Consider the following 24,980-nt stretch of genomic DNA (forward strand, 5'->3'; position numbering starts at 1 on the left):
AGATGCAGTCAACACAAGCATCTTAATGGTATTAAACACAAATTCCCTTTTCAGTCGTTCTCTGAAACTATAAAAGATCTAGGTAAGGCATCTATCACCTCATTCTGTATTCAAAGAGCAGACATTTCACACTTTTAGGTCAACTTTCTAGTAGCAAGGCTACAGGGGCAATATGATGCTATTAACACATTGAATAGAATACTTGAGAGAATCCTTTTTCTCCTCCCATTCTCCACCCAGCCCCACCACTTCCCTTTAGGAAATAGCAGAACAGTGGAATTAGTTGTGGATTGCTATAACAAAGACATGACACAGCCAGAATGAGCCAAATGGCCACCTTCTGTGCTGCTGTACAGCCATTCCAAGTTTGCGCAAACAATTTTGAATCAATTGCTTCCTTTTGCTATGGTGGTTTGTAGCAATTTCCAATTAACTTTCTTCCCTGCTGCCATTGTTTTTCATACAAACAGTGGCCAATCCATCTTCATCTTAAATTAAGTCAACAATTAAAGCCAGCAAATGTTCCCTGATTGGCATTTCTCTTTTTCCTGCCCCCTCTGAATATTTTGCAAGGCTTGTGCACCCACCTATTACCTTTAACCAACTTTATTGTTAAGCCAATTATACATACGCTTCCTCATCCGGCAGATCAACCTTCAAGCTTGAATACCTTGCTCCTTATATTCCCCATATAAACAATTCACTTGATCGGTTTTATAATGATTCAAGCTTCTAGGTACTTGTTTATTGATTCTTTTCCTAATTTCTCAATGCCTCACCTCCCTTGTCATGAATGCTTACTCCATCCTACTATTTGATTTTCATCATTCTCCATTTAATACTTCACCTCTTCCATGCTGCCAAACCACACCGCCAATAGTTTCAATATTTCCCAATGGAATTACACAAGTTCTAGTTCAATTTTTAGCTCTCTCTTTAGACATAGTCCATGCCTTTGTTAAATCCATTAGAATTATGTTTGAATCCTCCTAAATTCTTTATGCAATGAACAAAGGCAATATTATTTAGCTTTGTCTTACCACTTTGCTATTCAAAGTGAGCAACGTTACTATCCTGCAATTTTATAACTATTTCCCTCATTTCTTTTCTAAAAGGGAACCTGGAAGGGCCCACGTTCAATGCCTAGGGCTGGGTTTTTAGGAGCCGCTGGGAGTGGGAAGAGGTGGGTCAATGATGAAAGTACGAGCACCGGCAGGTTTCCTGTCACCAACCAGTTTCACCGGGGTGGGGGAAGTGCAGCCCCAGGAACCAGACCAATCCATTAATAAGCTTAAGGACAAGGGCAGCAGACACATGGGAACACCACCACATGGTAGTTCCCCTCCAAGTCACTCAGCATCCTGACTTGGAAATATTTCATTGTTCCTTCATTGTCACTGGGTCAAAATCCTGGAACTCCCTAACAGCACTATGGGCTGAAGCGGCTCAAGAAGGAAGCTCCACTTTCTCAAGAGCAATTAGGGATGGGCAATAAATGCTCACCTAGCCAGCGACACATACATCCCAAGGATTAATAAAAAACACATACGATAAAGAACTCAATGAGAACTCATTGAGGTTCAGTTTGAAATTTTGGTGAGGGTGTACAGGTCCCACAATAGTGTAGAAGCAGACCAGGTGCATGAAGGCAGATTCACAGTGGGGACCCAGTCATAGCCACCCAACAAATTAGGTGAGTGCATAAAAGGGGCACTGCTCAAAGTGGGACTCAGCCATTGGCACGTAGGTGCCACCAGGTTAGCGCAGGTTGCAGGGAGAGTGGTAAGTAGGGGTTTGGACAGTGTAGTGGGTTGTCACCTTTCTGGCATCAGGGGGCCTTAAGAGGCAAGGCTTCCAGGCACAATTGGGAGGCCACCTGAGCATAAGGAAGGCAGCAGGAGAATGTTTCAGATTTTGTATCCAGTGGCATTGAGGAGGAACACCCTCCACAGGAAGGGCAAAGCCACAATGGTCAGGAGGGCAAAGGAGTGAGACAAAGGGGCAGGAAGGCAACAGAGATCATACTCTCAGCATAGGCTGTACTGTCAAAGACGGAGCTCCCTTGAGATGAGAGAGAACCAGTGCCTCAGGAGACTGACAATTCTCCAGGCAGATGATCACAGAGATTTGTACTCTCATAACACAAGACCTCACACCTCCACCTCGTAGCACCACTTGCCACAGCTTGCAAGTAGCCAAAGTCACTGTAGCCTTGAACTTCACCACCTCTGGCTCCTTCCATGGATCAGATGCAGATCTTGGAATCTTACAACAGTTGTACAGTACTGATTCTCGCAGGTCACTCGTGCTCTACTTCTCAGAATTGGAGAGTACATTCAATTCCAAACAGATGGGGCCTCACAGGCACAGAGGGCAGTGGGTTTCACCTCCATCACTGGATTCCCCCAGGTGCAGAGCATCATTGATTGCATCTATGTGACCATCAAGGAACAGGCTGAGATGCCCAGAAAGAGCTGCTGTTCAGCTGCAGTTCAACTTATCTGCAATGGCAACAGAAGTTTCCTGCATATGTGTTCTTGTTTTACTTGCAGCTGCCATGACACCTTCATCCTCTGCCAGTCCAAACTGCTGCTGCTCATCATTCCACCACCCAAACTCCAGATGGATTCTCAGAGACAAGGAAGAAAAAGAGATGGCTATTCACCCCTCCACAAGAGCCTGAGACAGGGGCACAGAAGCAATATAACTGAAGTCATCTGCTCATTAGGGCAGCCACTGAGCAGGCCTTCAGGCTTCTTAAGGTGCGGTTCCATTAGCTGCGCCGGTTAGGTGGTGCCCTGCAGTACACTCCTGCAAAAGTGCTGCACATTGTGGACTCTCTGTAACATGGCTCTCCAGTGAGGTGTGGACCTTGTAGAAGGTAAAGTGTTGGATGCACACAGCTTACCAGAGGAAGAAGCAGATGAAATGGATGAAGATGAGGAGGAAGATGCCCCCACTGCACAGGGAGGAGGCAATGGGGCTTAATGATCTTGTTAGGATTCCAACAACATCAGGGATCATCTGATTCTGGTTCATTTCAGTTGTGCTCCTCCGACCCAGGGGGAATGACATGGCCTAGACTCATTTTGAACTGTCTACGAGAACATTTCCATTGAAGATGCTTCCTGGAAGACTCAGCTCACTGCCAATGAAGGATACACACCTGTTCAGAGATTTTGCATGTCAAAAAGTGCAGAGTTACAGGTGAGGCAAACCCCAGTGACTCACTCATTGCTCTGCCTGACGCAGTAGGCTCTGCTCTTGGCCACCTCTACACAGTACTCCCCTGGAGGCCTTGGAGAGGGAGACAGCTTGCTCACTTGATCTGCCTGTGGCTGAGCGGCATGTGGCTGTTGTCCTCATCATGGAGATTGCGAGTGGAGGCACCAACAGACGGTGCTGCAACTGTGTCTTTGCAGGGGCAACCTGTGTCACTGGGCTCTGTTGCACAGAGCTCTCTCGATCAGAGGGGCCAAAGGGACTGATGACGATGATGGCATCCTGAGAGGGGTGGCACCCTCATCCTCCTCTGCAACTGTCACTGCCCTTGGTTGGCTCTCTGGATAGTTAGGGGGGGGACCATCAACTGGGACGCAACTAGCATCCCCTCCAAATATCCCCGAGACACCAGTGCCATTGTCCGGTCCAGGCTACACAATATGGCATACATCCTGTGAAGAAAAGTGCGCAGTTCCTGCATGCACCGAACATTGCTGCATATGGTTGGCCACTCTCACACGATACTGCACGAGCTGAATGGGTTCCTCCATTCTCAGCCCATGCCCCCCTCACTGCCTCAGGGAACTCTGACATGCGGCAGCACATCTATTGATGCTGATCTAAGTGGAGCCGCCTTTCCTGTGACTCCAGAGGCTCTGTATCTGCGTCCAGCTGAGCAGGGCTGTGGCTGTCCTCCATCCCTTTCACCTCCTCCCTCACTCGGGACATGCTCATCATGCAGTGCCACCCTATCTAACAGTAAGTGAGACCCAATAACTATATTTGCGCTGGTGGAGAGCACACTTGGAAGGAGTGACATTGCTTGCTCTGAGGTCTGCTCTGGCAGGGTTTCACCTAGCAATGGGACCAGAATTGGTCTTTGCACCTCAACATTAGAACCTGTGGGAGGTACAAAACGAGATCCTGAGAACTTGCTTTGGCGAGTAGAAGCCTCTGCAGTGCTGAGTCTTCTCAATGAAGCCGAGTCTTCAGCATCCTTTTGGGCGGGCTGGGGTCCAATGCACCCACTTAAACGATGCTTTCCAGTTTTCTATTCACCTTCTCTCCCAGGGAACCCATTTTGCCTACCCCCACTTGCTCGTGATCAGCGATCCTGGTGATCTCCATCTTTCATGCTGGTGACGATGTATAAGATGGGAATCCCTGCTCCTGTCTAGCTCCTTTGCAGGTATTGTGAGCCACTTTCTCCAGCAAGGACCAAAAAGCCAGAGGTAAGGCATCGTTGGCCTCTATAGCCAATGCTAGCTAGTTATTTTCATAAAGAGCTACATGTAACAGTGCTGGAAAGTCCTGATCAGCACTGTGGTACTGAGCCTCGCTGAGGAGTCAGCAAGTGCTCTGGGCTCATGTTCCTCCTCTGTTCAGGGGCAGCCTGACTCTGAGGCTCCTCAGCTGGTGTGTCTGCTGAAGTTTGAATATGTAAAGTCCTGTCCTGAGGCATCAGCATTGCAGTCAGCTTGCCAGAGGGAATAAAGTCATTGAATCTATTCCTGCACTGAACCCTACTTCTCTGGACTACATTTTATCTGCTCACTGTCTCCACCACATCCGAGCCAGGCCTGCTTGGTCTGGGAGGGTGGTCTCCTTCCTCCTGCCACCTTCCGGAAATAGGGTGACACCCTCCCTCCTCTCCCTCACTGCTGAAGGAGAGCCTCCAGGTTGGCTTTTGCAAAATGAGGGGCAGCCCTGTCTGGTTTCCAGCCCTCTGCCTTTCCTGCTCCATATTTGTTCCAGCAAGTGAACCTTCAAAACAGCAGCCACAGTATTGGCTACCCCGTGAGGTCTAAATCAAGTCTGTTCTCTTTCAGTTCATTCCTGTTCCTGCATCTACTTATTGGCTGCCCAACCTGCCCAACGTGAAAGTCGGGGGCTGTGATTGCTTCCCCACATGGTGGTGGGGTGGGGGGTTAGGACATGAAAAACACCCCAGCATCCAATTCCTACCCACAGAAGAAAAAGAAGGAAAATAGTGTCTGCTGAGTTAGCTAATCTCAATGTCCCCACTTTAGGAGACAGAAAATCGCATAGGTTTTTCCTTTCATCTGCTACCCAGCAACCTCTCACACAAGTAGAGAATCAGATGCAAACAGGACTATGCTTTCTGCAATCAGCTTGTGAGCACAGCTCTCAGGGTCACACATGAATAGTAGGCACTTGACATAATTTAGAAGGTGACTGCCAGACGACGAACGGGCAAAAAAAAAAGTTTACTGTTTTTGCAGTTCTCAAAATGAGACATTTATTATAAGGACTTGTAAGTAAAATTTTCTAAACAGGGGAGAAGAGTTCTGAAGGAATTCTCTGGAGCCATGGTCAAGGAGACTCGTCAGTATAACTGTATCAAGCTGATTCTGGAATGCTTCAGTAAAAATACTGTAATATGAAGCATAGTGAATTTAAAACATAGTTAATAGCGCACACATTTTTTAAAAATCCCCAATTTAGCAGGTCTCAGAGATGTCTCCTGTCCACTATCTCACTCTCAGAAGATTTTGCACATTCTGAAGTAGGTGTAACGATGAAGGGATTTGAAATGGGGTCTGTATGATGGCAATGAAGACATTACACCTTGCTCGAACCTCAACTTTCTGCAACCGAATGCTACTGACCAACAGGTCTGCTATTTATTGGGCCACAGCCTGCATTATACGAGGAATGGCTCATCATGTGGTAATTCACATTCGTATCAAGTCTTTGAGGTGATATCCACATCCAGCAACATCAAACGTTCAGCAGTTTACTGTCCAGACTCCTGGATCCCTGACAGAGGAAGTATGAGAGAGATTTCTATGATATGCACAACTTGCAAATACCAAACAAAGTAATCCCTTCAAAAAAGTGTCAAACTTAACAAAGGTTCTTGAATAAGTATATTAATTAATCTGGTGTTCTTTTCCAGGACAGCCAAGAAGCTGAAGTCTCACTGAGGTGTGGAAAAAGCTTTCTTCCTCTTATTTTTTTTCTCAAAGGCAGATGGAACTCAAATAATAAAGTTTTCACTGAAAATTACTGTCAAAGTTAGGAACTGCATAGGAATGTTTCATAATCTGATATGGACATTACACTTAGTCTTTCATTTCCAGAGAAAAATTGTTCAGAAACAAGGTTTCTAAATTTTATGTGTATATCTCAGTGCTTCTTGTAATTTAGTGATGTGACAGAATGAGTAACTAGAATTAACTCCACATCAATGACAGAATATCTGAATAAGAAAAAGATGGCATTGTGGAACCCAGAGATTGAGATAGTTAGATCCTGCAGCTGACCTCGAGTGAGTAAAGTCCTTTAACCTGATTTCCCTTAAATGACTTAATATCAGTACCTCTACCTGACAAGCCGGGAAGGGATAAGGTATTCAAATAATGACTTCTAAATAATGACTGCAGAGAAAGATCTGTGCTTACATATATTCTTGACAAGTCTCAGTATATCAAGAAGTGTTTCCAACATAATGAACCACCTTAAAGTGTACTATTAGGTAGGTGCAGCAGCACACAGCATCCACAAACAGGAATACTATGAATGACGACTGTGTTTTTGGACATGTTGGTTAAGTAACAAATGCTGGCCTGGATATTGGGAGAGCTCTCTTCCTTTCCTCAAATTGTATTATGAGATCTTTAATGCCATCTAAATCATCTAAATAGGCAAATGGGGCCTTTGTTTCACATCTTGAGCTGATGGAACATCAGCAGCTGGAAAGAGATATGCAAACACTAAGTAGGAGAACACATTCCTACAGAGGAAGTAGCTACAACATGTACAATGGAATATGATATGCATTAGCGATGTAATCAACAATGATGGTGCCAATGCACTCACATTTTAAGATGAACTGTGCTGCACCCCATACCACTCATGAGGAGTGTTTTGCATCTGCTGTTCATGTAAGAGGAGCTCAAACAAGCTGGTTATCTAATAACCAACTGAAGACTATTCTCCAAAGTAAGGGTGAAGCATAATCTCTTTGAGGTGAGATGACACCGCCAGTAATGAGAGATTGGAACAGAATCAATTCTGTGGAAAGCTCAGTAATTTATTGCCTGAGCCAGGTGAAACGGTAACATCCCAGCACATTGTTGGTAAGGAAGTGACCAAGACGACTTATTTAGCTTGTCTGGAATGATAGCTAACAATGGAAGCTAGAATTCTTCTCACTTGGCTCCAGATAAAAGCTAAGTCTTAATGAGTGCAGTGGGCAGTGTGAAGCTTGCTTGTGCCTTGTGTCGCACTGTATTAGCTAATTAGAATCCAGCAGTCCCTCTCTGTGAACACTTGGGTCTCTCCCAATTTTAGATCTTGCAAACTTATCCCTAAGCTTTCTGGATGGTGATTGTGATGGGCCCTTTCATAGATGTGTGCATTCTATATAAGACAAACAGAAACTCTACCAGTGCTGATTTCTCAATAGTTTGCCTGAAGGTTCTGAAGCATGCTGATGGGTTTTTGACAATGTCACATAACTGGATGACAAAAAGCACCTCTGACAATGCAGCACATAGGAAAAGGAGCAGGACATTCAACTCCTTGAGCCTGGTTCACTGCCATTCAACGACATCATGGCTGATTTGCAACTTAACTCCCTCCATTCTATATTGTAGTAAGACTGTGCTAAAGTCTTGAATTGGGTTTGAACTACAACCTTCTGGGCCTTCAAAGCCATGGAGTTTTCTGCTACTTCAAAAGAAGAATGGAGCAGTAATTAATGGCGTACCCCGGTGTTGAGGCTCAGGTCTAAGGAGGAATGTATACCCATGACGATATGTTAGATATCAATAAATTCAGCCGCATGAAAGCCACCTAATGTGCTTAGATATCATGACAAGTGCTGACTAAACACTTCAATGTTTGAAGTTGCAATTTTAAAGGTGTACTTCATCAACAAACACTTAGAAAAGAGGGGAAATTCCGTTATTTTTGTGCATCGATTAGAAACACACTTTTGTGAACAAGAAAGAAAAATGCAGCCGAAAGCAACTCGAAAAAATAGTTTGAGCTATTTGATTGTTCCCTTTTGCCGTTGGTTTCATGTTGCTGGGTTTGAAAGCAAAAGGAGTAACTTGACCAGATGACTTTGTGGCGCCTGTTCATTGTGAACTGGCAGCTTTTCCTACTTGCCTTGCCAATAAACATTTGGCATTCATATTATGGCAGAATGAGGCTTGTCAATTTTAGTAACCTGACAGTGGTTATTTTAGCTAATAATGATTTTCTTGCCTTACTAACACCTTCAAGATGAGAAGACCATGTTTGAGATGAGATGCTTTATGGATGTTCACCGTATGTAGGACATGGTAAACATACAATATGTATGCATGTGTGTATACGCATGTGTGTATACTATGTATTGGACACCAAATATGGACATTAGGAGGAGGAAACAACCTCGTACTCTTGAAGGAAAATTTGAATTTTGGACGGAATGCGTAGCAATAAAGCAAGAAATAGAAAAAAATTTAAAAAACGCTCCAGGACAAAAGACTGAAAATATACACAGTGCAAAGAAAGGCACCTCATAGAATGGGATTGGCAGCAATGTCACTATAAGAACAGTGGTGGGGGGCAGGAGGTGGGGAACTAAGGGTAATAGGCAACAGGAAGGTAGGCCGGATTGCCAGCAGCCAGAAGAGTCAAAGCTTCACAGTGGTTCCTCCCATGGAATCTGCCAACTTATCAATTTTGTGCAGAGTACAACAAATGAGAAATGTACGCTTTTCATAATTGTATGATTGATTAGTAAACCAGCAGAGACTTACCAACTGGTACCTCTAAAATTATGTCAGGCGTTTTGTCATAGCCCTTAGCACGCAATTGATCTTCATCTACACAAGTAAGACAAAGAGAAGTTGAAGTGAATATAGCAGTGGATTAGTGCATGTTTCCATTTCTATGTAATACATTAGCATTTAACTTATATGCAAAACACCAAAAAAAAGGTTACATCAGAGCAGAAACAAAATGTCTTTACAATAGCCATGGTGCTACTAAAATTTAATGAAGAACTGGTTTTAATAAAGGAAATTAGGGACCCCAAGACCAATGACTTATTGAACATTCAAAGTAACACATGCAAGCAATTCACTGTGTGGAACTTAAACACGGCACTTTTTTGGAAAATAAACACAAGTGTATATTCACATTAGCTACTTCCTGCCTTTTAAAGCACATTAAGAGTAATTTTCTCGCAAGTTTGAATAATAAAATCAGGCAAGTCACAACACTCGCCTCCAGAGGAATCTGCCTGATTTTTCTCATATTTAAATGATTGAAAGGAAAATAGGGTGGGTTCTTTTATACGCATGTACTCTGACCTGGCCAATTTTCCAACATTGACAGCGCCCATGCAATCCAGTGAACCTGGACGCACACAGAAAAATCGCCCTTATTAAGTCTCAGGTGATAATCAAATGAAATTTATAATTTCCGAGGGTTCCTCTGAAGACTGAGTTGGGGGGTGGGGGGGGGGGGGGGAAGGATAGCCAATTCTCAGATACCCTATTGTCTGGTATCACATATCAAAACACTTCCTTGGACCGAGTCAAAAGGTAGTTTAAAAGTGAAAATGCTGCCTTTTTACAAAATATTAGCTTTCATATTTAATTCTGCAAATACAGAAGCTTACAAGTCTATATACTGTTTAAATACAAAAATGTTTGCAACCCTGGCAATTGTCAGCATGCTCTGTTCTTGTCCAGTCAGTAAAGCGTCCTTGACTCTAAGTGGCTCGCTGTTATTATTTCTGAAACACCTGATTTCTCCATTACATTTTGGGTGACCTGGTCATTCAATTCCAGACATGCCTTTCTGTCTTCACCCAACCTAAACTAATAGCTAAAACAAGTAACAGAGAAGGTTGTGTGGTCTCTCTTAACACCTACTGGGCTGTTGACATTGCGGTACAGCCTACTCTCCTTTTCACATCACCTCTGATTAAAATTAATGGCCCATTCCACTGCTGGGTAGCCAATTTCCAATCCATTTATCAGCAGAGGACAGTACTTTCATGGCCAATGTTCTGAAACTCTGACAGTTTTGCTGTTGTGCCTCATGAGAAAATTCCAAGGTCAACACAATTTCATGTCCAAATAAATTATATGCCTTTAATGTAACTATTTCTGGGATTTTATTTGGTGGATAATTAGTATTTGCCATTGTGACATTGTTCCCAATGAAAATGAAGATTGCAAAAAAACAAGTTAATCTATTGGAGTTCACTGTTTGGAACGTTTTGTACCTTGGATTACTGTTCATGTAAAAATGCCACTGAAAGTTTTTCCCCCCAATGCTTTATTTGTTTTATGTAGAAAGAGTCTTTTCATTGTTAGACCCAAAGGTTTCAGTACTAAAACATACTTTGCTATACATGTTATCAAGTTATTTCATGCATGAGAGTGGATCTTAAATTTCTCTATCACTATATAAACAACACCAGTTTTCTATTTTTGCTTAAATTGCCATTTTCCAAGGTCTGGTTTATCGGCATATTCCACATACATTTGTAGTTTTAAGATAACTAACTCGGAAGAGTGTTTGAACAGTTAATTAAATATGTATCCATTGGTCATGAGAACATACATTTCAGACTGTGTCACTCTTGCAAAGCATCACGTGTGAAGTCTGTTATACCTGACTGGCTCAAATAACCATTTAACTTAATTATGCTGATTCATTCACTCAAATATAATATTAAAAATTTTGTGCCCTCTTTAAATATTCTCTCATATTTGCCAGTGCTTGGCATCCTATAAATGGCCCCATATATTGCATTACGATGGATGTTTCCACATAAGAATGTAAGAAACAGGAACCAGGAGAAGACTATATGGCCCATCAAGCCTGCTCTGCCATTCAATATGCTTATGGCTGATCTAGGGCTTCAACTCCATGTTCCTGCCTGTCCCCTATATCCACTCATTCCCTGAAAGACCAAAATTCTGTCCATCTCAGCCTTAAATATATTCAATGATGGCACATCCACAACCCACCATCTAATCATGTGGCTACATAACTTGGGGTATAACAATCGTAAACCTTTGATCTGATCATCATCTCACACATGGGCCCTCACATGCACTGCTCCAATCTTTCAGTAGTTAGATTGAGATTACTTTAGTGAGACAAGGTCTCTCCCCCCGCCCCCCCACCTTAGACCAGCTTATATTTCACTTTTCTCCTAACTATACTCAGTTCTGCCGAAGGGTCATGAAGACTCGAAATGTTAACTGATTTCTTCTCCACCGATGCTGCCAGACCTGCTGAGTTTTTCCAGGTAATTCTGTTTTTGTTTTGGATTTCCAGCATCCGCAGTAGCTTTTAGCTTTTTGTTTTTGTCACATATGAGTTGTTTATTTTACAAACACAGCAAGTGAATGTACAGAGTAAAAGTTGGAATCAAAACTTACCACTTCACTTAACTTCAAACTGCTCTTGTTGAATAAGTACAATAATAAACCATGCTACCTACCCTGGATTAGCAGCTGAATGCTTTCTTTTGGTCAGTTTAGAATTAAAACAAGCCAAGTCATATGTGGGCTTGATTAATACCATAACACTTGTTTGCCCAATCAACTAGCTTGATCTTTTCTTCACTTTCTCCCAACAGACCATCCATTTTTGTTGGTGGAGCAGGCTTGAGGAGCCTATTTTTGCTCCTAATTCATGTGTTGCTCTGGCTACAGGAAATAGCTGGACTGTCCCTCTAACTCCTTCCTGTTTCCATGATTCACCAGTATACCTGTCAATGAAATCAACTACCACCTCCTAACTAGAGCAAAATCTCTGGAGGCACCTCATTCTGGGTCAAACGACGAGATCATCCCAATGATAATGGGTGGATATTTGTAAGAAACGCAAGATGAGATAATGAATTAACTATTGTCTGCTGCCAATTACTAATCATATCTTCAATACCTGGTCTAATAATAGATACACTTTTCAATGTCTCTGTGCCTGCAGAAATAACTAAGCAGAATTTTAATTCAAAAAACGCCACTTAAATGTAACTCATTTCCAAATCCTGTCCAAGGGAAAAATAGTCAAAAAATTCAATCTGTGACATGCAGGTAGATAAGAAGAGATTATAAGCCAATTAACAAGAAGTACCAGTCATGGACCAGAAGCCCGCACAAACCTATGCAAATCCCTCATTTGTTTTTATCCAAAGCTACCTAAAAGGAACTAGCCAGTCACTGCCAAAACAAATCAAATCACTAAAATTATTGCTTCTCATTATTTTTGAGAAAAGGGCATTAATAACACATTTCTGAAAAATCACAAAAACTTACTAAGAAAATTATTCATTTAATGCTGTTAAATGCCTATAGGAGGTTTCCAGTCCGGAAGTCTGTCCTGCCAATCTAGCTGGGGAGATGGAATTGTGCTTCAGTCTCAAAAGTTGGAAATTTAACCAAAGTCTTGGGTTCTCAGGATTTCCAACTCTAATTGATAAATTCTGTGTGTGAGCGACAGTCAGAGATTGAGAGTCTAAATGTAGATACAGGGGTTTGCAATTCCCAAACTGCTCTTGTGGAACTACAATACCCATACTGTTTAAAAACGAGACACAACTTACTGAGATACGAATACTAACCACCAAAATACCCACAAGGGTTACAAGTCCAAATCTTCCCCACACCTAGTGCTCAATAAACCCAGTGCTCTAACTAATCTTTGTGCTAAATAACTGTGCCCTGAGTTTGAGGTTGTTCGTGCTGAACACAGTACTGCATCAATGTACTGAACCCTCAGAAGATGCACATACCTGCAAATACAACATAGCCTACGATGTGTCACAATCCAAGAAAATAGGTAAACTATGCTCAATTCGATGAAAAATGTACCCAACAGTCAGGCTAAAATAGTGTATTGCTTCAGGAATATGCTGTACCAGGACAGACAAGAAGTTCAATGGCTATTCAGTATGTCACACACAGGACACTGAAAGGGTGATTTTTTTCTGACTGCAGTGTTAATTTACTGTCAAAGATGGGTTAAGAATAAACTGCAATTCTATATTTAATGGAAATTTAAATTTGATTCAGATACTTAAGACTTGTTCTTTAAGCAACAACACAGATGTTTATATTAGTTGGGAGAGAAAATGAAACTCCCGAATTAATTATCTAATTAAAGACATTCAACAGACACACAGAACCGAAAACTGTTTTCTACAAGCACAAACATGCCTGCGTCCAAAGTTATTATGCAATTCTCCATTCCAAGAATCGATCCAGTAATTGTTAGTTTATTTTCCTTTTAGGATACCTTCTCCACATCAGATAGTTGCTTCCTCCAACTCCTTTCTTTGATATGTAAACCACCTCTTAAGTTTGTTTCCCTGTGCTACATTTCAAGTCTCTGAAGGGACGGATCATATATATAATCTCAGGATAGCGAAAGTATTAACAGAAGCGGATATTAAAAAGGTATTTTCCAACTACTTATTCCATAAAATATTAATTACAAGGTTGTACGTGTGCTATATATAAGAGTATTAGGTATCTGATTTCCTGCCTAGTCCTAAATCAATATAAGATAACATGCACAGCATCAATCATCTCAGCTTTTCTTTCAGCCCTACAGATACAATGCACGTATTGCAGTTTCCTTTCAAGTAAACAGCTGTGAAATAAATCGTTTATGATCAAATTCTTACCTAAAAAGGATAGTTTTTTTCTTTGCAATTGTTCACGAAGCAGAATTTCATGCTCCTGTCCAATGGCACTGTAGGTTGTAAGTTAAGGAAGGGATGTTGATGATGCACAAGACTGCAACAACGGTTGGTTAGAATATGTTCTTCATAATAGTCAATATTTTTAACTACACATTACATTGGACGAACAATAAGACCATCAATGCTGATATAAAGTCAACCTAAATTAACCTTTGATGGGCCATGTGAAGCATTTTGGACTGAAGAAAGCTGATTAATATTTTGTTAAATGGGAAAGATTAATTTCAATAATGCTGCCAAATGGATCATATATTGGGGCCATATAGTTTGTTCAACATTACCTTAATTATAATTTAAAAATTAAAATAGCCTGTTCAACAAATAAGTTATACAAAGAACAAAATTAAGAGAATTATTTCAAACTGTACTTTGAACTCTTCCTAGAAAATTCACTGACCCCATCAGATCAGTGAAAATATTAAGGGGGCATAAAAAAGCACATTATGTAATGTTCATGTACAATGTATTATGGTAGTGAAGCAGGTTGTTTAGGAGAGTCTGAATTTATGATTGTTGGTCTGTTAGCCAATCCCAGCCAGGTTATTTGATGGACCATTATCATGATCTCATAGCCTCAAGGCTAAAGGGCTTATATTGGCTAGGGAATCTATTTCTGATTCATCTTCCTAGGTGCCATGCATGACCCATAACAACAGTAACTGCACAATGTTATTCATTCTTTGTAAAGGAGTTTGGAATATTTCTGAGGGATATGATAAGGTGCTAAAGAATTTGGGTTCTTTACGTTTTTGTTTTATGGCCCTCACTGAAGGTGTGTTAACTTCTCAGTGAAAACAGGATCAAGGTTGCCTGTGATAACAGTATGGCTGATGAGCCCATTGGCACTCTATTGTTTAGGTTCGGGGGTGAAGGATGCCACTTGGGCAAGGTAATAATTAACTGTCAATGACTACAGAAACCATGTCCCAGCATAAAAGTCATTGCCTTCAAGTGGGATGGAACAATGAAACATAATTGGAAGGGAATAAATGAAAAGAACAAAATAAATAAAAACGCATCAAAATACTGCAGGTACTGTTTAAACAATAGCTGATGCATTTAAAAATCTGTTGTGTCATTGCTGCATCGTCCATGGAGAAAAACACATGTAAATGGCCTCAGCAACTTCCCAGAATTAACCTAATATTTCTGAAAAATCAGTCTCCTGACATTTATGCTGAAGTTGACTTTATTTTGTTGTTGCTGTTTTACATACATTTAGATAGTTAATATTTAAAATCAATATACAATCCTTCACGATATATTATCTTCGCAAAGCTGAACTTGAAATTGATTTGCTTAAATCACATGATCTATTAAAGCTACAGCATTCTTAATATTAAATAGATTTGACATAGTCTTTGTTAACTAAAGTAACTGAATAACTAATTTATATATCAGCAACAATTTCATAATTTTTAAAACAGATACTGTACTAAGAGTACAGTTTCTTTTGACACATTTTGCTAATAACATATGTATTAAACACATATCTTAAAGTGGACTGTAAAAATATTCAAATGCTTATTGTTTTGTTATGATATCAATGGGGGCCACTCCGATAGAAATCCCAATGTTAATTTCATGACCGACTTGCAATGCCTCTGTTACATCACTAAGTGGTACTTTCTTCCCCCAAATTATTCAAAATGCTTTGACAAAGAAATCAGCTATTTTTATTTCTCAGTAATGGAAATTTCTCATGAACAAAGTATGCTTTAAACAAGAACGAAAATCAATTAAACTATTTTTTGACTCAAAGATTTTAGAAATAAAATTGTAAGGCGGTCGGGGTAAAGCATATAACCTCCTACAAGTTATCATAGATGAAACAAACTCTGCAGTATCCAAAGCTGAAAGGATCACTGTGATGACGAGTGCATTTAAAGAGGTGTCCTTTTTATAAAATTAACAAGGTTATAATCAACTTGACCACCCATTTCTTTTCTGTTTATTTCTTAATTATTGGTTAAAACAGCAAATTCTGACAATATCATTAGGGTAGCAGCTGAGAATTTACTGATAGACTTAAGTAAGGAAATTGAATTCATACCTGAGTTGATAGCATTATTTTATTGGGAGGCTTGAGCTGTGTGTTATGACAATTCAATTTCCTCACATTATTGTTAAGTTGTTCTCAACCCTTCAAAAAGTTACCAGTATTCACTGTTTATATCATTTTAAAAACTGGCCAACTCAAAAATGAATAAGTATCCTGATGGCAGAGGATTTGCTTACAACAAAAACTTGAGCACATAATAGCATCATACAAAATTTTGCATGAAACATTTCTGCTTCAATGCTGAACATCAACATCAAATCGAATTCACTGCACTAATCCATGTGAATGATATACTGTATTGTGGGAGACATAGGCTGTGTAAATGCAACTGGTTATCAGTGTGCTAGATGAAAGTAAGAGTGTATTGATGTGCACTGGTTATTAGATGTTCATCACGGTTTTTTTTTAAAAAAAGAACTAACTGTCAATAGTTGATGAGCAAGAAACATGTTGCGATCATGAAATGACTTTAGCAGGGGGTGTTATTAACACAACCAGACAGGATCAAGTAAACTGTTCCTGACCTATCAATCAACGTAGATCCCTTTAAACTGTTGTACTGATGCACAACATCAAAATATCTTTTTCCAACATCCCTTCGCTTGGAGGCCACAATAAAGAATTATTTCCACAAATGTGCTTTACGTAATAAAGGAACATTTTAAATAAAACCAGTTGGTCTGGGTTTACACTGATATTTGCTGATGTTGCGTCTTGGCACATAGTATCCCTCTGAATGAAAAAACTGCTCAACCCTCTCAATTCAATGACATGGGAAGGAAGGAATAATCACCCCATCAGAAATAGGTCAGAATCAGGAGCAAAACATGAACAGCTGTTACTTGAACTGACAAAAAATATTCTGGTAGGACACTGCTGCTGCGATTTCAAGTGATGTCTAAAATATTCCATATAAAATGGTTTGATAACAAAACCTTAAAATGGGTTACATTGAAGTTATAAGTGAGAGCGACTAAGACACATGGACACAGGGATAAAACCTGCCAAATGAGATCATAAAGACCACAACTGTGTTAAAGTATGCCATACAGAGAAACAGTGTCAATGCGCAACAATCTCAGACAGTGTGACGCTGCCCTGGTGTAAAAACATCCAGCTACGTAAATCTCAGAGTTTGGTGTTTTGTGGAGGTCCAATAAGTTGATAATTACAATCTCAAACAATTTTTTACATCGTTTAACAACAAATTTAATGCATAAGCTACAAATACTGGCATACGATTCACATAAAGCTATAAACCTTCTGATCAGATATCATGCAGGGTTGCATTACTCCATGCAAAAACTTTACTCTTGAACAGCTGAATACTGCCAATAAAAGCATCACTAAGCAACTCAGGATGAGCTTTCATAATAAATACTAGCTGGTAGACATTAGAATATTATAGGTTAAAAACATTTGATAGGAGCAGAGTAATCATTAAATCACAAGGGTAGGTGACATTGAATCACTCCAGCTTAATTTTCAGTCTATAATATCAGTAGGGTGATTTGATCAAAATACCTCCTCTATCTTATATGTGTATTCACATGAGAAAGAAAGAGATCACAAAAGAACAGTTGTTTATAGCATCTTGAGCTCAAGCAAACACTGCTAAAAGATCGGTTAGAACACTCCACTTATTCCCTTAACCACCCCTGTGCTGGCAGAATGTGTGGTCAACATCAAGTCATGGACATGCCAACACTCTCTTTATCTAAAGATTAGGAAGTGTGAAACCATCTTTTTCATCCCCACCCATGAACTCTGTTCCCTTGTCACTGGCACCAACCTCTCAATGGCCAATTGCTAATTGCTAAACCAGGTTGTCCAAAACTTGGAATTCTTTCAACCCAGAATTAAGCTTCAAATCTATGAGTTATCAAGACCACATTCTTCCAACTTTGCAATATTGTCTGCCTCTACCACCACTGAGACTCTTATCCATGCTTCTGTCCCTTTAGACCAGATTTCTCTAATGTGCTCCTTAAAGGCATTCTATCCTCCATAAACTTAGCTGCCCATATCCCTGTCCAACATCAAGTCCTGTTTGCCTATTAACTGCCATTTCCAATCTTGATTTCCTATTCTCAATGCTCTCAATTAAAATTATGTACTCATCGTAACTCCCTTTATGGCCTTGGTCCACCTTATATCAGCAATCTCCTTCAGCCTTGTAAACCATCCTGCACCCTCCAATTCCTGCTTTCTTTGCCCCATCAGTGGTAGTAGAGCTTCTAACTGTCCCAGTCCAACTCTTTGGAACTGCCTCCCTGAAGCTATCTGCCTCTTTATCATTAAGTGTTTTTCTAAGCCTATTGTTTCACTCAAGCTTTCAGGTAACTGCTCCTAAATGTCCCTTCCATCATTTATCCCATGCTTCTTTATCCATTTTATTTATTTCAACATTCCAATAAAAATACCATTCTCCATGTTGAATGTGTTAAACAAATCCAAGTTGTTTAATTAATTTTTAGATTTTTTTTTGACAAATTCAGTCAGTACCTATCAACTTAAAAAATGAAGAAATTGCACTTCTATAAAACCTTCATTATCCTATGACCCCTTAAAGTGCTTCACATCCAAAGAAGTATTTTATCAAATATAATCACCATTGTGATACAGGGGAACATGGCAGCCTTTTTGTGCAAAGCATGGTACCTCAAACATCGATTTTTTTTTGTTATGTTTGTAAATATTGGCAATAAGACTGGGAGAACTCCCTTGCTCCTCTTTAAAGATGGTAGACGGAGCCTCTGTTTAACATCTTATCTGACAGTGCAGCACTCCCTCAACCCTGCACTGAAATGTATTCAAGACAGTATTCAAGATGCTGAAGTAAGCCTTGAATGCACAATCTTCTGACTTGGAGATCGGTGCTACCACTGAATTAACACTGAAACCTTAGTAGGTATTATTTGGTTAAACAAAATCAGGACAATTATTGTTTTTAATACTCGAAATGCAACATAGAAATATGTCAAAGGAAACTCAGATCGGATTATGGAAGCTCAGTTTAAAAATCTAGCGGAGTTGAATAAACGTGCAACCTGATTCCAGCAATCCAAGTTTTTATTAAAGAAGATCTGATGAATCTTGTAACTAGCACTGCGGCAATTTAGTCACAGCCTTAAAGCAGTGAATTCTACTATTGTTTCCCTCTTACAACAACATCACTTTGTCCACACTGAAATGTCTGTGGCTAAGACGGAATAAGGTTTGTCGTGACCCTTGTTGATTGAAAATACAAGGGTATGGTATGAAACACATGTTATGTGAAGCAGAACTTGATGTCAGGTTACGCTAGACACATCTCATCTACAGAGTCATAGCTCGTCAATTTCAGTCCTAAATTTTATGGAAAAAGATACTGTTTGATGCAGTCTACCAATGGTCCATAACAGCAGTCGTTCACCGTACACTGCAAGCAAATAAGAGATGAAAAAGTGCATTAAATATGTAGTCAGATAATCCACTGGTAAATCAGATAACTATTATAGCAAATAGTATTCCGAGAACTGCAATTACAATTTACAGTACCCGAGTATGGTTCAAAAGACTGTCAAGGACTGTTCAATTTTAAAATGTAAAAAATAGAACCTGCATGGCTTGCATGAACAATAAAGGAAGCTATTAAAAAGAAAAAAGCTTTTATACGCAAATAGTTTATTGGCTTTGCTGTGAACTCTGATCTGTATGAAGGTTTACAGTGACAGTAATTAAATGAAGTATAAAGTCTTTTACTTTAGCTGTGAGTGTGTGAACCACTATTTAACACAAAATGTCACTGGAAAAGATAACTGTGATTAATACAGTACCTGATAGACTTGATTAGCTAGAACCCTGTCAGGAATCTGAGATGGGTCCCTTAACATGCCATTTATGACAGGTTTGCTCGCTAGATAGGGATAAAAAAAAGCGTTAATATATTGTGCTGTTCTATTTCAGATTACAGATAAAGTAGTGAATTTATCTTGCGTTACACACCATATGAATAGGTTACAATGCCTCTTTTTGATCTCATTAAATCAATTTTATTTAACTAGTTTTGGTAGAACAAAGGTAAGCGAACATGTAATAATAATGCAAGGGTATACATTGTAAGGCATCAACTCAGGCCAATACTAGCAAATGTAACCCAATTGAAATTACAAATTTTGAGAATTATTTTCCAACTGATACAGGTCACTGAATAAAGCGTTTTTCTTTAAATAAAAACGTCTTGTGGAAAGTAGGAAAGAGATTCGAAAGATCGGATGGAATGCTTGAGCTTTCTTTAACATTTCTATGAAACAGGCAGTTTTCCCTCGAGTTTGTTCTGCTTTTATTCAAACAAACATTTAGTTCTAACACAACTTTCAGATGCTCTGTGATTTTGGAATGTATAACAAGGCAATTTCTTTCTTTACTGCTTATAAACTCATAAGCTTTGTATGCAGCAGATTACTTCAAGTGAAGATTTTAACAGTAAAACAGGAGTAGTACCAGAAATATGATTTTGTGCAGCAGCAAGTACTCCTCAAATAAATAGCAACTAACTTCCAGTGCCCCCTTGTATTATACCATTCAGGTTTGTACTTTAACTAAATCTAAATATATATGGATAAAACTGAGTATCAAATCTATTAAGTCTTTATAAACGGGTAATGAACACAGCCATTGCTTGATTTAGGCAGAAACAATTGACTGGTAATAGACTTTTTAGCCATTCAGTTGGAAATTTATAGGTGTAACATGAAAAATCCTATAGAAAACTATTTATGCAGAATATTACTTTAAAACATGTGTTGTGCATGTTGTCTTATTAAAAGGGAGAAATGGCAGCACTAGTTTCCTCCTTGAAGCTGGCACTAACCTTTACAGGTTAAGTGCAATACAGTATGGCCTCTACTATTACCCTGACAACACAAATCAAGTTCAACTTCAGATATACTTCCTTACTCTTCACCATCTTTGACTCTCCCCTCAACCTATTTCATTCTATTGGTGCCAGCTACAAGTCAAGGCAGCTTGCTTCAATGGAAACTAGATTGAAACTGCCCACACTCATTTCAGTTGAAACCTTTAATAGATGTCAAACTAGACAGATCATGTCCAGATTTCAGAGATGAAAGGTCAGTATTGTCACATACAGTGCCATCACTCTCCAATTTTTTAAAACTTCCTTTGACTTCAAAAAAAGACAAATGACTAAACCAGAGGCATGCATGTCTTAAAGCTATAACCTAACACAGGGTTCGAATGAGATCATAAACTTTCACAGTGGTTTATAACAGCTCCCTGAACTTTAACATTAAATTTTTTTGTGTGTAAGCCCGTGTGTATTTACGCATATGCTTAAGGGAAGTAATTTTTAGATAATTTGAGCCAATAGTGGTCATCTCCAAACACCTTAGCCCTGATGTATGGTCTCATTCACAAAAGGGATACTAAATGCATTGCAAAGTCGATAGAGATGTCAGATTTAATTGTCAGAGTTTAAGAAAGTGCTTGCATTTATAGGACATCTTATCTCATCTCTCAAAGTCCTTCACATTCAATAAATTAGCTTTTGAAATGTAGTTGTGTTGTTATGTGGGTAAATGTAGCAGCCTATCTGGACACAGTAACTTCTGGCAAACTGAAAATTAGATGAATGACCAGTGAATGAGTTTCTGGTGCTGTTGTTATTAGTGAACACAGGTAGAACTCCATTGTCAAATAATCCCTTCGGGCTCTTTGCATCACTGGGGCAGGCAGACTGAGCTTCAGTTTAGTGGCTCATTTAAAAGAATATTGGCTCAGAGTAGAACTTGTGTTTTAAGTGGCTCATCCCCCCCCCCCACCCCATTGAGACAGTTAGGCTGCAGCAGGGGTGGTGAAAAGAGGAATTAAAATAAAAATTACCGCAGGAAGAGTTTCAACATTTGAATTAATTCCGGGACAAATGCAAATTTGTGAAAGAGCCCATTAAAACATAAACTTTTAATAGTTAAAACTTTTAGATTTTTCAAAAATTCAACGTATGCATTCACACAATTACAAAAAAAGGATCTCTTGTAAAAACTCCTGTGCGTTGCATCAAAGTCGCGAGGTTTCCTCCAAAACAAGAGTAAAATACCGTGGATGCTGGAACTCTGAAACAAAGTCAGAAAATGCTGGAAATACTCAACAGCGTCTGCGGGGTCAGAAACAGAGTTAACGCTTCAGGTCACTGACCTTTGAAGGAATTCTGCTCTAGTCTCTGATGGGATTTCTATTTGTTTCTTTGACCTCGTTTATCGTCATCACTTTTTGTTTCCCTTATTGTGTTTGATCAGGTATCTACCAAAATTTGCTTTCACTGCCACATCTCCTTGCTCAGCAACCATCTCTGGCTCAGACTTATTCCACGTTGATTCCAACTGAAATTCCACCCTTCATGTTTTGGCCCATGATTACAGCTAGCTCTAAGATGTTCAGCGTTCCTTAAACCACTGTTCTCACCGCATCCTGAAAGTCACGCTCAAACCGTACACCATCATGATCACACTCTCGACAGCAGTATCAGCTTACTCTATCTCAAAGCTCTCCTTGTCTGCAGTTTCATTTCATCCTTTGTCTCATCCAGCACTTTATCAAAAAACGTTGTTCCTTTCAGGTGGCAAGGGTCATGAGATCAACAACTTAAGGGTACCAAAACCTCCTCTGGATCCATCTTCCCCTACATTTTTCTCTGACTCCATCCCTTCTTCTAGTTTCACCTCTTGGTGGGTTTTCATGATCCTTTCTGACATTCTCCACCGACCCTGAACAATCAGTTCTCCACAAAGCCCTCAGCTTCATCCCTTTACATCCCCAACTCAATGAATTTTGAACTTGGCACCACAGAGCTCTTCTTCAGTTGCCTTCGTGCCTACACAGTGGACCCTTTCTCATCTTCTGAACTTTCTTTCTGCCTGGACCCCTGCTTCTGGCCTCTTACCTCCTCTAGATCTTTTCATCAAGAGCTGCCTGCATGACAGCCATCTGAATTTCTCTACTCCCTTCACTCATTCTAACTTATCTCTCTATGAACTTATAGCACTCTCTCAGGTCCAACACCAACATTGCTGTCAAACTTGCTGACAAGGGTAGTGCTGATATTATATGCTATACCTATCTCTAGAATGCCAATTCTCCAACACCTTCTCCTACCTCCTACAGGACAATGATCCCACCACTGAACAAGAAGTCATCCCTTCCAAAACTGTCACTGGCCTCTTCTCCTCTGGAGATCTTCCCTCCAGTACCTTCAATCTCACGGTCCCCCAACGCCTGTTTTTACCGAGACTCACCCGCAGGATTTCTCTGGTCGGCCCATTGTTTCAATTTGTTCTCGCCCCCAAGGGCTGATTTCTTTCTATCTTGAGTAAATCTTTTTGCCCTTTGTTCTCTTTCCACCTACATCAGTGATACTTCAGGTGCCCTCTGCCACCTGAGCAGTTTCTAGTTCCCTGGCTCTAAGTGCCTCCTTTTCACCATGGGCAATGAATCCTCACACCTCCATCCCCTGCTAGCACAATCAGAGAGTTCTATGCTTCTTCCTGGAACAGAAGACCAACCAGTCTCCATCCATTGCCATTCTCCTCCGTCTGGCTGAACTTGAAAATCTCACCTTTAATAACTTCTCATTTAACTCCATGCATTTCCTCCAAATAAAAGGGATTGCTATCGGAACCCATATGGGTCCTAGCAATGCTTGCTTCTTTGTTGGATATGTCAAAAACGAAAGACTTCCATTGAGATAGTGCTTTTGATGACCACTGGACATCCCAAAGTGCTTTACCAACAATGAAGTATTTTTGAAGTGTAGTAACGTAGGAAATGCAGCAGCCAATATGCACACAGCAAACTCCCACAAACAGCAATGTGAAAATAACCAGTAATCTGTTTTTTGCAATGTTGATTGAGGGATAAATATTAGCCAGGGCACCACGGATACACCCCTGTTCTTCAAAATAGTGCCATGGGTTCTTTTACATCCATCTGAGCAGGCAGATGGGACCCATGGTTTCACATCTCATTTGAACAATGGCATCGCCTCTTTCGTACTGCATTGGAGTATCAGTCTTGATTTTTGTACTCAAGCCCTGGAGTGGGACTTGTACCCGGAACCTCGAGACGCAGAGGCAAGGGTGCTGCCAGTGGGACCACAGCTAACTCTGTGGAACGTTACTTGTTCCAGTCCTATTCAGGTCCCCTCTCTCACCTTTTTATCCGGTACTATGGTGGCTTTATCAATACAGCTTCCTAACTGGCCCCAAACTGGAAAATTTCATAAACGTTGCTTCCAATTTCCTCACTTTCCCTCATCTCCACATGATCCACCTCCGAATCTTTCCCGACTTCTCCGTCTCTATTTGTTGGAATAGGCTCTTGATCAATATTCACCAGAAACCCAGTGACCCCCTCAGCTACCTTTGCTGCATGTCCTCACCCCTTTCACGCATGGTGTCTATTCCATTCTCCCAATTTCTCCATCGCTACTGCATTTGTTCTGCAACCTTCCATATCAGCACTAGATGGGTCTTCCCTTTTCCTCAATCGATGATTCTTCTATACCATAGTTGACAGGGATGCTGACCGTGTCTGTTCCAGTTCCCACACTTCTGCTTTCACCCTTTACACCTCTCCCAGAGCCACAATAGGTTTCCCTTTTGCCTTATACAACAACCACCAACCTCCACATTCAACATTTCATCTTTCCCCATTTTTGCCATCTCCATCGTGATGCCACCACCAAACACATCTTGCCCTTGCCTCCCCTCCCCTTTTAGTATTTCGAAAGGCCAGTGCCCTCCTCCACACCCTGGTCCATTCTTCAATCGTTGCCAATACCCCTTCCCATACAAGCGGAGATGAAATACCTCCCCTCTTTACCTCCTTTCTTCGTGTCATCCAAGGCCCCAAAAATTCCTTTCATGGTGGAACAGTAATTTACTT

The 24,980-nt window shown here is 40.3% G+C and overlaps 1 protein-coding gene across 4 annotated transcripts in view; it reads right to left on the bottom strand.

The window, feature by feature from the left end:
• The window catches only part of cdin1 (CDAN1 interacting nuclease 1), a 137,766-nt gene that overhangs the window by 57,457 nt on the left and 55,329 nt on the right, over window positions 1-24,980 (bottom strand). For 3 of the 4 annotated variants that reach the window (XM_078563266.1, XM_078563269.1, XM_078563268.1), the window contains 4 exons: window positions 19,856-19,935; window positions 19,409-19,458; window positions 13,898-13,965; window positions 9,000-9,065 (listed from right to left, as the gene is read on the bottom strand). In XM_078563266.1, coding sequence (XP_078419392.1) covers window positions 9,000-9,065; window positions 13,898-13,965; window positions 19,409-19,458; window positions 19,856-19,935 — 264 coding nt within the window. The remainder of the gene's footprint in view (window positions 1-8,999; window positions 9,066-13,897; window positions 13,966-19,408; window positions 19,459-19,855; window positions 19,936-24,980) is intronic. The other variant, XM_078563267.1, reaches the window with a different exon arrangement.

The sequence above is a fragment of the Cetorhinus maximus genome, chromosome 18 (assembly GCF_964194155.1).
Source record: "Cetorhinus maximus chromosome 18, sCetMax3.hap1.1, whole genome shotgun sequence".
Classification (NCBI taxonomy): Eukaryota; Metazoa; Chordata; class Chondrichthyes; order Lamniformes; family Cetorhinidae; genus Cetorhinus; species Cetorhinus maximus.